The sequence below is a fragment of the Myotis myotis genome, unplaced genomic scaffold (assembly GCF_014108235.1).
Source record: "Myotis myotis isolate mMyoMyo1 unplaced genomic scaffold, mMyoMyo1.p scaffold_m19_p_6, whole genome shotgun sequence".
NCBI classification, from domain to species: domain Eukaryota; kingdom Metazoa; phylum Chordata; class Mammalia; order Chiroptera; family Vespertilionidae; genus Myotis; species Myotis myotis.
Window position 1 is genome coordinate 1,752,243 of NW_023416368.1, and position 13,423 is coordinate 1,765,665.

The 13,423-nt window shown below is 52.8% G+C and overlaps 1 protein-coding gene across 1 annotated transcript in view; it reads left to right on the forward strand.

Annotated features, from left to right (window-relative positions):
- Positions 1–13,423, forward strand: part of SDK1 (sidekick cell adhesion molecule 1) — a 562,331-nt gene that overhangs the window by 251,425 nt on the left and 297,483 nt on the right. The window contains exon 2 of the mRNA XM_036313322.1: positions 6,126–6,285. Coding sequence (XP_036169215.1) covers positions 6,126–6,285 — 160 coding nt within the window. The remainder of the gene's footprint in view (positions 1–6,125; positions 6,286–13,423) is intronic.

Here is a 13,423-nt window from a genome sequence, read left to right on the forward strand (position 1 = left end):
GTGAGTAGCTGCCCGGCTCAGGGGGCACACTAGTCCCCTGCCAGCAGCTGGGCGTGAGTGGCTGAGTTTAGGGAAAGGGACAGCTCCTGCCCTTTCCTGGAGTGCTGCTGCCCGCCCCTGCTTTGTTTCCCCCGGGGCTCTGAGAAGGCAGCTTTCCGTTGGGGTACGTCCTTGAGCGTGGGGCATGCAGACATTTGAATCTGGTGTAAAGGATTGAAAGGAAGGTTAGTGGTTTAAACCAAAAGCTTAGTTGCCCGGGAAACTCAGCTGCCGAAGAGCAGACTTGGCAGAGGAGGCCCCGCCCTGGTGGAGGCTGCCCTCCTGCTGCTGCTCTTGGGGTTCGGCCAGGCCGCCTGCTGGACGCCTGGAATGTCACCCTTCCAGGTCAGCGGGCTCCTCCGCTCTGGACCTCGGCTGTGGCTGGGGGCTCCTCTGCTAAGCAGATGTGGACTAGTCTTTCTTTATTCAGTTGCTTTAAAATGGAGGAGGAGGGGGAGCCAGTGCCTGATGCTGGTGGCCTGGCCGCAGGGCTCTGGTTGCAGCCACAGAATAGGTGGGTCTGACGCTCACGCCTCTAGCGCCGTTTCTGGTGGCAGAGTCTCCCGTTTCCATGGTGAGCCAGGTAGCTAACCCACAGGGTCCACCCCGCTGGGGGAGGAAGCCACTTGCCCAGGAAGAGGCCCCGCCTCCCGGCCTCCTGCCCCCCCCGCTGCCCTGTGCCAGTGGGTCGTGGCTCCTTCCTAGATGAGCACAGGCAGTCACGTTGGACAGGAAAGTTCAATGTATTCACGTTACCACCGAGAACCTTAGGAGTCCATTTAGGAAAGTGACTGCTGCATCATAAAATTATAATGTTGTCTGGAGAGAACATTAAGTCCATCCCTCTCCTCTGGATGGACCTTAAATCTGCGTTACCCAGACAGACGAGCCTCTCTCTTTCATAAATGATTTATGTTCTATTTAAAAGATTGTGAAAATGGAAATGTCACCGTTTTCCTTAGTAATTCATTCCAGGGTCTTATAATGATCATCGTAAGAATACAGAAGCAGGGTTCATCTCTGCTTATTTCTCCCCAGGAAGGGAGATCTTTTCGTTATTATTGGGCAAGACAAGTGCGCGTGTGTGCGCACGTGCGCGCGCACACACACACACACACACACACTCACACACACACACACACTCTGCCTCAAAAAGCCACAGGGCGACCCCACTGGCTTTTCCCCAGTTCAGGGTCTGATTACCTGTCTCAGAAAGAACTCAATCATTTTTGTCTTTATGGGCCTTTTCAGACTTTTTTCTGTGCCACTTAAGGCACATAAGGATCACATGCTTTCGTAGGGGCCTGTGCCGACCTGAATACTAATACTTTTGTCTCTTTCTCTCGCCTAAGTGTTTGTGTTTTGCTCCCTTGATACCTCGTTTAATTTCAGGATCTGCTGTCTGTTTCCGTGGTAAGCCGTGCTGGGCTTGGAGAGATTGCTGCTACTCGGCACGTGGGCCAATCTCCGTGAGATACTTGTGGTCATAACTTTAACGTAGACACGAGAGATTCCGCCCTTCCTCCTAATGTAAATGCCAGCGTCTGCGCCAGCCATAATTCTACCGTCGCTGGATCACAAGCGACCTGCTGGCCACTCTGTGCGGCTGTTCTCCGTGGCGGGTTCTCCGCCGGTCGGGCCAGGCGCCCAGCGTTTCTGCACAGCAGAGGCCGCTCAGGAAGCTGCGTGTTCTGCGGAGGCGTGAACCACGGCGTCACTCACATTCCGAACCCCCGCGTCATCTATTACATCGAAGATGCCCTGTCATTGTAAAACCAAATCCAAGCTCATGCGTGTCTATCTTGAAGCAGGTTTCTTTCAAAAAGATGTATTTCCTCTGACTTATTCCTTCAGGGCGCTGCCACCACAGGAAGTGGCGTTTCTCTTTGTGCTGTCAAGGGGCGTGCAGATGGCGGGACATAAATAAAGCCTGCTGCGCAGCCGGTCCCCAGGCGCCAGAGCCACAGCCATTGCCATTCCGCTTTATCTCACGGCTCGGGTAGTGCGAGCGGGTGACTCCGCTGACATACATAGCAACCAGTGGAGTTGGACAGAGGATGGTGAATCCAAACCTAAAAACGCGCTGGAGGGCTCGGAACACGTGACGTGCAGCAGAGGCAGGGGACCCCTGGATCGGGCCGAGTTATACATCTCAGCAGCAGCGCCTCACACCTCACGCCTCACGCCTCACGCCTCATGCCTCATGCCTCACGCCTCACGCCTCACGCCTCACCCCTCAGACCCAGACTGTGATCTCTGAGGGGCCAGGGCCTGTCTGACTCTGTCCATGTCCAGGGCTGGCTGCAGAATCGGTGTGTTTATCGAACAGAAAGTTGGGCGGGTCAGAGATCTCTGAACCCTCCTTACCCCCCATTCTCCCTCACCCCCACCTTCAGTCCATCACTGCCTTTGCTTGCCCCCTAAATAGTGTTTGAAAGCAGCCGTTTCTCTCCACCACCGCAGCCTCTATGATTTCCCCGCCCTGACCCACATCACCCTCCAGAGCGCCCCCTGGGTGCCTGGCCTGGCCTCCCGCCGGGTCTGCTCACACCTCTGGGTCCCCCCGACCCCTCCTTGGTGCGGCCAGAATGAGCTTAAAGGACGACTCCGTCCCTCTAGAGTTGGGGTGGGAACCTCTTATCTGCCGAGGACCATCGTGCATTTATAACATCATTCAAGGGCCATAAAATTATCAACGTAAAAATTAGCCTGCTGCTATATTTGATCAAACATTTAATAACTCACCCCTAATGACCGGGGCAGGGCCAGACCCAGTGATTTCTCAGGCCTTAGGCGGCAGCGGTTCTCCACCCCTGTTCTAGAGTAATAGCAAATCACCATATACATACATATATACATATACATATATAAATATACACATACATACATATTAGAGGCCTGGTGCACAAAAATTTGTGCACTCGGGGGTAGGGGGTCCCTCAGCTCGGCCTGTGCCCTCTCGCAGTCTGGGACCCCTCGGGGGTGACCACTGCTGGCTTAGGCCTGCTCCCTGGGGGGATTGGGCCTAAGATGGCAATCAGACATTCCTCTGGCAGCCCAGCAGCCCTCGGAGGATACCCACTTGCCAGTAGTCAGCAGACCTAAGCTGCAGTCAGACATCCTTAGCGCTGCTGAGGAGGCAGGAGAGGCTCCCACCACCACCGCTGTACTGGCAGCCATCAGCCTGGCTTGTGGCTGAGCAGAGCTCCCCACTGTGAGAGCAACTGACCACCAGGGGGCAGCTCCTGCATTGAGCATCTGCCCCCTGGTGGTCGTGTGTGTCATAGTGACCAGTCATTCCCAGTCTTTCTGCTGTTAGGGTCAGTTTGCATATTACCCTTTTACTATATAGGATAGAGGCCTGGTGCATGGGTGGGGGCCGGCTGGTTTGCCCTGAAGGGTGATCTGGATCAGGGTGGGGGTCCCGCTTGGGTGCCTGGCCAGCCTGGATGGCAGGCTGATGGCTCTTTGCAGCTGGTCACACCCCCTTCAGGGTGGGGGTCCCCACTGGGGTGCCTGGCCAGTCTGGGTGAGGGGCTGAGGGCCGTCTTCAGGCTGGCGGGCGACTGAAGCTCCCAGCCTCTTTTTTTTTTTTAATTCTGGGATTTATTTACCTTCTATAGCTGTCACTGTAGCTGAGAGCCGGCTCCAGCTCTGAGGCCATGGCTGGCTGAAAGCAGGTTTCTGGGTTTGTTTAGCTTCTATAATTGCAACATTGTTGCATCTGGAGCTCAGAGCTGGGCTGCCGCAGGCGGGGAACCTTGGCTTCCTCCGTCACTGGAGCAAGCAAGCCTCCTGTTCGCTTCAGCTGCCTGGCTGCCGGCTGCCGTCTTGGTTGGCAGTTAATTTGCATATCTCGCTGATTAGCCAATGGGAAGGTAGCGAAGTTATGGTTAATTACCATGTTTCTCTAATGTTTCTCTATTATTAGATAGGATATATATATATATATATATATATATATGGCTAAGTGACCATCTGACCAGCCGGTACATATGATGCACACTGACCACTAGGGGGCGGATGCTCAACACAGAAGCTACCAAGCTGTGATGACTTGGCAGCAGCAGTTCTCGGCTGACGCACCCTGGAACCAGAGACGAGGGAGCGTGGCCCCACTTCCTTTCAATGTGCACGAATCCGTGCACCAGGCCACTAGTTATAATAACATTGACAGTGCTGTTCACTAGGCCTGTGACTAGGGCGACCATGTAACTTATTATTCACATGAGACTGTGTGGAGTGTGAAGAGAACACCACTGAAAATCACCGGGATGGCATGGAGACCGGCTGCGGCTGGGCCTGGCGCACCTGCTCCCGTCCCCACCGCCACCTGCTGGCTTTCTAGCCTTTGTACCTCCCGCAGCAGCTCACGCCCCAGGGCCTCGGCGCTTGGTTTGATCAGAGGATCTGACTGGACTGAGCTTTTAGCTCTTGGCTGCTGCACGTGCTCATTGACCAGGTTAAATCTTCTTATTTGGGGAGGGGGTGTCCAGGCGGGAAAGGGCAGAGGGAAGGCCCCAGGTGTGACCGGCTTTCCTGGCTTCAGAGGTCAGAAGCCAAGCGGTGTAGTGTCCATGTGAGTTGAGAGGGTAGGAGGCCTGGAAGGTGGACAGGGAGCAGATGACACAGGTGTGCCCTGGGATTTCATCGGAAAAGCGAGCAGGCATCTAATTCCCTGTGTTTTACTGGTGAATAAACAGAATCCCACCTGTCCTGACCAGGTCATGCAGGGAATTTGAGATGGCAAGAAGTAGAAGCTGAGTGTCCTGTGGTCATATGTTTTTAGAAAATTATTGAAGCATACATACAAAAATTGTACAAGTCATATATATGCATTTTCACTAAATATGTACCCCCATGCAACCACACAGAGTAGGTCTGGCCTGTCTCCATCCGCAGCCCCCTATGCCCTGCCCCATCCCCCCAAGGTCACCCCCACCCTGACCTCTGACACCACAGACAGTGCTGCCTGGTTTTCACTCCCCGGAACCTGGGGTGGCGGCCTGTGTGGGAACTCCTTCCTTCCTGTCTGGCGTCTTTCACCCCGGGTGTCTGTGGGGTTCACCGGCTCCGGGTCGTGTGTGGCTGTAGGTGGCTCACTCCCGTTGCCCTGTGCTATTCCTTTGTGCGAAACACACAGGTTCCCGGGGTGGCGCCCCCTCCTGTGCGTGAGCTGAGCTGGGTGCCTCATGGTGTCCGTGCAGGCATGAGTTTGCTAGTTATGGAAGGCGATTCGAGGGCGTGGCCTCCTCAGAGCCCAGGTACACCCCTGCTGTCACCTTGAGGACACTGTGCCTCCTTGCCCCCAGGCTGTGGGAGCAGAGGGCCCGCCTGCCCCTGGAGAAATGTGGGTGAACCCACGTGGACTAGCCCGGGTGGCTCCGTCAGACGCGCTCGGATGGTGCCGCCAGTGAGCGCGCAGCCATGGGAACTGTGATCACTGAGAGCTTCCAGGGGGCCGCAAGGCCGTCATTGCTACTTTTAAAACAAGGCCACTTTATTTTATCGTTATTTTTATTTTAATTACGTTTGATTGGGGTGCCATTGGTCTACATGAGCATACAGGTTTCAGGTGCGGGTTTCTAAGGTACAACATCTGCATATGGCACCGTGTGCCCACTGCAGTCAGCTCTGCTCCTGTCGCCTCATGTTCGGCCCCCTTCTCCCCACCCCCTCCCTCTGGCACCACCCCTCTGCCGTGTGTGTTCCTGCGTCAGTTTTACAGCCACATACGCGTGACATCACATGGCTCTTAGCTTTCTCGTCTGACTGTCGCTCGGAATCATGTTCTCAGGGTCCATCCATGTTGTTGCAAATGGCGCCGCTTCGTCCTCTGTGGCTGAGCAGTTTCCCACGGTGGGTGTGGACCAGCCTTCTCCATCCAGTCCTCTCCCGCGGGCACTTCGCTGTTTCCATGCCTTGGCTGCCATGTATCATGCTGCCCTGACCATAGGGGTGCATGTCTCTTTGCGAATACATGAGTCGATGTAAACAAGTGATTCACTAATTAGATGAATGCCATTTTCACATGCACTTTAGTCAGCTATTTTCTTTCTTTCTTCTTCTTTTTTAAAATTCTTCAGAGGACGTTGTGCCGTATTTTAAGACGGAGCCGGGCCTGCCGCAGACGCACCTGGAGGGCAACCGCCTGGTCCTCACCTGCCTGGCCGAGGGCAGCTGGCCCCTGGAGTTCAAGTGGCTGCGCAATGACAGCGAGGTCACCGCCTACAGCAGCGAGTACAGGTACCTGGTCGCCTCAGGCTGGGATTCCGTTGCATGTGGGTGTGTGTAGAGCGTTGCCCTTGTCGGCATGGAGGCCCAGGAATTGACCCGGTGGGAGTGGCTTTCTGACGCACCCAGGAGGAAGGGGTAGCTTTGAACATGCGTTCAGAATGGGTTTACTATTCTCATACAGGTTGTGTTGCTCACTCGTAGGAAGTCGTTCGTTTTACGACCCCACCTCAGAGGGGTCCTAAAATTCAGATGGCAATGCTTTGGTGCCCTAGGCAGATAGGAAGGATGTTTTAAGAGAATCCAGCTTGTTCGTCCTAATAAAAAGGAGTGGTCCGTGGATGGCCTGTCCTGGTGTCTTCACCCTGAGGTCATGGCCGAGGACAGTGGCAGACAGACTGCGATCTAGACCCTCAGTCTCCACAGGCTTGCGTTCCGAAACCGAGCCGCTGAGATCACACCCGTGTGTTCTCCTGACCGGCTTCTGCGTAGTGTCTCTCGTCTCACAGCCGAGAGGCACCCTGGCCCGTCCGAGTCTCCCGCTCAAAGCCATCCTAGGGCGCCAGCCAGACACACAGTTCAAAACATTTGGCTTAACCCAAAGAGTGGGCCCTGCAGGCAGCCAGAGAGCCTACACGTATTTCTCTCTCTACATGTATTTCTCATAACTGCAAACCTGACCCTGGAAATGGGGTGTTTGGACCCAGCCCGGAGCCCCCTCAGTGACACTGCACAGGCCGGGCTCCCCTCACCGGCTCTGCTCCCCAACAGTCCTCAGCCAGGCTGCCGCCCTCAGGAAGGTTGGACAAGTGCCCAGCAAGGACAGCACCTGCGGGAGGTGCCCCAGGTGAGGGCGGCGCTCCAGCAGCCCGCACACGTGCTGTCAGGCTCCGAGGCCCGCATTTCCATGCATTAGCATCGGACTGGCCCCGGTTTGCTGGAAATGGAAAGCAGGTGGAGAAAAGGTCTAGGAAGCACACAGTACTGCGTTTCCGGGCTGGGGTACCGATTTCTGGGAGGAGGGGAGAGTTCCTTCCACCCGCAGGTCCTTGTTCTGTGTTGATCTAGAAGGAGCGCCCCCCACGGGAAGGCTGTGCTCATGTTTCCCCAAACATTTCTGCAGAAGACACCTCCGTTCACTGCCCCCCACAAAGAGCATGTGCTGTGGAGGCCCCGGCCGCCTGTGTGACCTCAGAGCTTCCCGTGCTCGTTTCTCCCACTCACTCATTCCCAGCAAATGAGCTGCGTGCGGCCTGGCCAGGCCTTCCTCTTCCTCTTCTTTAAATTCCTGTCCAATTCTGTTCATTCTAGTAGCAACTCACTTGCCATTTAACGAAATGCGAAGTAACTGAAAACGGTCACTGCCGTCTCATTAAGAAACCGGTTTCCTTTCTAAGTTTTTAATGTTTGCTCGTTATTTTTCAAAGTATGTAATACATTTATTGTGTTTTAATGAACAGTGAACATGGAACCCAGAAGAAATTTTTATAAAAAGCACTTCAATCTTTTGGACAAAGGGGATTCCCTCCAAATTGCTATTTACGTGCACATTTCTATTTCCGAGAAGCCGGGTGGGCAATCGATGTGTATCCTTAATGCATAAAACTCTGTTACACGAGGATACGCTTCTGTGGGGTGAGTAGGTGTAATGCGCAACTTCAAAGAGAAAAGAGAAACGATGTGGAAGCTGAACTGGTTAGAGTTCATTTTGAAAACTGGCTCATGTGGCGATCAAAACCACTCTGTTATTTAGATTCCATTGGAGACGTTTTAAAACAGTGGTGTAACATTTTAATTCGTAAGCCCAGGACGCTGCACGGTGCCATCGTTTTATATGTGCAGCCATCCAAACTTGAACTTGGACATCCTGGAGGCGGGGACCCTGCCCTGGCCGCGCCTGCTCGTCGAGGCTCTGGAGAGTCCACAGGAGACCGGCGTCCTGCGCTGGAGCCGGGCAGGCGGACGCGCACCATGAGCACAAGCAGCCGCGTGGCGGCCGCTTCCCGGGAGCTCGCTGGGAGAGATGGGTTTCTGCAGCCGCTGACTTGGGGCCGACGTGATAAATTACATTCTATTCATGAGGCTCCAGGACTGAGATGGGTTATCGAGGATCCATCGTGTTTTGTCATCATTTTTTTCAAGATATAAAACCTGTCTAAAAACCTCAGGCTGGTTTTCCAAATTACTCTTCCATCGCCTGACTCCCGCTCAGCACCTCCGGCTGCCGGGCGCTCACCTCCGCGAGGGCTCCGCGTCCCGAATTGAAAACACGGCGCCTTCCGAAATGGTGGCTGTTCCCGCCTGGCATGAATGCCGACCCCACCCCCACACTTGGTGTCAGTGATGAAAATGCTAACCCTCTCACAGAGAAAATAATATAAATTCACCTTTGCAGCTTTGACAAAAAATAGCAATTTCTTGGCTGCTTGTGTTACGGTTAAACTGCACGGTGAGTTCTGGCGAGTTCCAGCTGCTGTGTTATTCCTGGGCCTGCTCATTTCCACATGTAAGCACAGGTGACTACCCTACAAAGTGATAGCAGTTTCATGAGAAAACCATTTCTACCTGCCCGCCCGCCCCCCCCCAAAAAAAAACAACAACATTTATTCTAAATTATTTTCTATTTTGGGCTAAAACATTATTTTGCAATTGTATTCAAAGTGTATATCTCCAAGCCAAGACCTCCTTGGTGCTGGGCACAGTGCTCATTGCTACAGAGCGGGCGGGGTGGTAATGGATGCTCTAAGCTGCTGAAGCATCTCAGCGCTTCCTCCTGGGCCTGTCTCTGTGCTCAGCCTCTAGGACAGTCTAATGATAGAAAATTCATGGATTTTTTTTTATTCCATTAAAAAAATAGGAATTATTAAGGGGGAAGTTACTTTTTCCTAAGTCTTATCCAAAGATAAAAAATTTCATAATATCACTAAAAATTATTCAATGCCTGGAAATCACCTTTATAAGAAACTAGGGGCCCAGTGCATGAATTTGTGCACCTTGAAAGGAATTGTGGGCCATGAGGCTGCAGTAGGCTCAGGGGCGGGTCTCGGCTCATCCTCCGCGGCCCTGCCCCACCTTTCCCACAGTGGCCCCTGGTCCCCTGTCTGCTGGCAGCCCTGCTCCTGCCACTGCCGTTCCATGCACTGACAGCACCGGCCCTGCTCACACCCGCTGACGGCGCAGAGCGATTAGGGCTGGCGCCAACAGTAGGTGCAAATGGGGCTGGCGCCGTCAGCGAGTGTGAGTGGCAGCTGCTGCCCCAATCACCCCTCAGGAGCAGGGGGAGGTGGAGAAGCCTTCAGGGGCGATAGGGGCCGCAGCGGGTGCGGGTGGGACCAGCACCAGCAGCAGGTGTGGGTGCTGGCAGCAGGTGCGAGCACCTGGCGGGACCATGGCACACGGGAGCAAAGAATTTTCAGTAACCACCAGAGGCTTGCCTGGATGACAGAGACCGGAGCCCCGCCTTGGTCTAGCGCCCCCGCTCACCTGCTCCACCATCCCACTGCGGCCGATGCCCACCATGTTCCTCATTCTGCTGCCTGCTACTGATGCCTACCATGTTCCGTGCGCGCCCCATGGTGGTCAGCGCACGTCATAGCAGCTGGTTGTTTGGTTGCTATGTTCTGCCATTTGGTCTATTTGCATATTAGGGTTTTATATATACAGATGAGTAGAACCTACATGAAGAAAAGTAGTGAACGTCGTCCTAGTTGGGAAATCTAAACATTGTAGAAATTTAAATTCCTTTGAAATTGTTGTTGAAGTTTAGCCTAATTTCAAGAAAAGTCCCAATGGGGTTTGCTGAGGGTACCATGATTCATGAGCGGACACAGAGTGCATGTCGAAATATAAACAGAAAAGAAGCCCAACGAATCTTCAGACACTAGGCGAACACAGGGAGGAGGATTCCCTCCCAGGAGACACCGTAATTAAATGACATGTTAGTGGGACACAAACGGACAGAAATATTCCAGAAGGGAGTTTGAACTAGACCATTGTGTCCATAAAAACCCACACCCTCAAGTGAGCATTAGAACCAGCGGCAAAGAAGTCAGTTATTTGGAAACAATATTGAACATGGGTCCTCTTTTTATACCAGACACCCAGTACATTTCAGAGTCATTTAAGAGTTACATTAAAAAATTAAACTATAAGAAAACAAAGGTGAAATGATCTCTAAATATACCAACGTGTAGAAGGCACTAGAAAAATCACCAAAACCGGATCACAGCCACATCCAATTTTACAACGTAAACTCAGTGGCCACTACCAATGAAGAGGCAAATAATAAACGACAGCGATTGTGCAGCACGTCGGACAGTTCGCTCTCTGTGATCAGCTGGGCTCTCTGGAAACTGCAGAGGCGGGTTGGCACGAGGTGTCTGGGACACTCAGGCAGCGAGAGCAAGGGCAGAGCTGCGACACGAGGAGGAAGACCCAGTGCAACCCAGACAGAACGAGGACCCACTCAGTATCAAGGTCCTTACAGAGGCTCCACTGATCCCCCTGGGACAGAGGGAGACGAACACAGTCACCTCTGAGCTCCTTCCTCAGCGGATGGCCCACGGCCCCAGCCTCACTCAGGCCCGAAGTGCCTGCGTGGACATCCTGGCGCAGAGAACCCCGGACAGGCAGCACGCGGCACGAGGCCTGGCTGATGTGGGGTGCTGCCACTGCACCTGAATGCAGGCCACCCAGGCTGCGGGGAGCTGGTGGCCAAGTCGTGGCTCAGATGAAAGGTGGAGCCACAGGGCTTTTGGAACAGACACAGGAGACTCAGAGGGAGCCTGTTCTGCGAGCCTCAGTGCCCCTTGCACCTGCTGCTGAGTGCCAGCCACCAGAGTCCCCCCGGGCGGATGGTCTGCAGTTTCTGCCAGGACTTCCTGTAGCAGGGGGAGGAGCCAGCTGCATTTCCTCTCTGAGCGAGGGCCCTGCTGCTGGGGACACGGGCACTGGGTGCCACTGCGGGGGACGCTGCCCCGATGGGCATGGGACACGCGCACTGCTCGCCTGGCCCAGGTCTCAGAGCCCACAGTGCCGGTGGCCGGCGCTGGGTCGGCCTCCCCCAGGCCTCCGAGCGGAGCACTCTCCAAATACGGGAGAGTGAGCAGATGCTCGGAGACCAAAAGTGTCCGCTGCCCCCGGGAGGGCTGGTCGGAGCACTGTCCCAGCTGCAGTGCACCCGCTGCCGCGTCCCGGAGACACGGGCTGTGCCTGTGGCCCGTTCTGAGCGGCAGTTCAGGACCTTGTTCTACTTAGCGGAAGTGGAGGCATTCCCTTCAACCCTTGGTTTTGCTGTGATTTTGTTGGATTTTCTTTAATTTGCTCTTCCTGATGGTGAACTGGCCTGGACACTATTCTGTTAGCCTAGGGCAGTGGTCGGCAAACTCATTAGTCCACAGAGCCAAATATCAACAGTACAACGATTGAAATTTCTTTTGAGAGCCAAATTTTTTAAACTTCAACTATATAGGTAGGTACATTGTTATTAACTTAATCAGGGTACTCCTAAGCTGACCTTTGCTAAAAACGTCCTCAATCTGATTGAGGTACGTTCACTGAGGTCGACCCCTTCCAACTCTCCCATCCACACTCGTCTTGCATACTTGTTTCGTCTATCTCCTTTCCGAAAACTGACTTCTGAGTATGGGCCACGAAGTTTCAATCGCACTGTACGTGCGCACCCACACGTGGTATTTTGTGGAAGAGCCACACTGAAGGGGCCAAAGAGCCGCATGTGTCTCGCAAGCCGCAGTTTGCCGACCAATGGCCTAGTAGGATGGAGAGATGTGTATATATATGTCAGAGAGGAAGGGAGAGGGAGAGCGAGAGAAACATCAACGATGAGAGAGAATCATTGATTGGCCGCCTCCTGCACGCCCCCTACTGGGGATTAAGACCACAACCCAGGCATGTGCCTTGACTGGGAATGGAACTGCGACCTCCTGGTTCATAGGTCGAGGCTCAACCACTGACCCACACCGTCTGGGCAGCCTAGTAGAATTTCACTGTGGTGTGACATTCCCTGCCGAGTTTACTTGAAACCGGGGCAGCATTCTCTGTGTTTTCGTGGCATCTGGCGCGAAGATGTCATCGTAGTTGCTTGTAAAGCGCCAGGAAACTTTCTCGCCTTGAAAATGTGTGCTGATAAACAGAGGCCTGCGAGGAGTGTTCCCATCTGTTGGGCGAACATAATGTGTAGGAAATTCCTGTAATAGGTGGGAGGACTTTGCAACTTTTTTGTATATTTTTCCCCTAGTGAGGCATTCAGCTAAAGCTCCGGGACAGAACAGCATATGTCTGCCACTCGGCGCTGTCTCCGTTGTTCGAAAGCAGTGCTGAGTTTGTGCACTCGTACGCGGGAGCGCTACAGAAATGCATCAGAATGTAGCAGCTAGTTAAGATTCCTCCAGAAAGGGAAAATGGCACGAATACCAATGATATAAATGTGGTTACGCCGCAGGGACGAAGCTGTTCTTATAGTTTTTCAAATACATGCTCTAATGACCGTGTTATTTCTTTTCCAAAAACTTGCGTTGACTTTATTTTAATGCAGTCTCAGAACTCCTCCTTCTTAGAATCACGGTACATGCTAAAACCCCTCATCCTTCTCATTTTATTTGTAATTTAAATACATGGCACCGACTCCTTGTGCTGCTCTCTTCGGTATTATTCTGATTTACTAGTCGATGCACTAATTAATTTTTTATTTGAGGTAAACCATTCCTCAGAAAAGAAATTTTGAATATTAAAAGTCAGCAATATTTTCCTCATAAAAGATTTTATTAATCTCGCCATAGGATCTCAAGATGGTTATCAGAGGGAAAACATACTTTGATTAATATTTGCTTAATACTGAATTAGCTGTATGGTCCAAATGTGGTTTTTGTTTTTGTTTTTGTTTTTTGCTTAAAAATTATGCCTATCAGATCTTTTTTGGGGGTTGACTAATTGGACACACTTGAGTAAAAAGATGAGCAAATCTCCGGCATCTCCACCAAAAAAGAAAAAAAAAGAAGAAAAAGAAGATGAGCAATTAGGTGAATATAAGTGATTTCAGGGTGTGCTTAGGAACTGAGCACATGAAATCCCACCTTGGCGCCTCCTACCTGCGTTAAGTATTCTGACTCTGCGGTGTAAGGGGCAGCCTTCT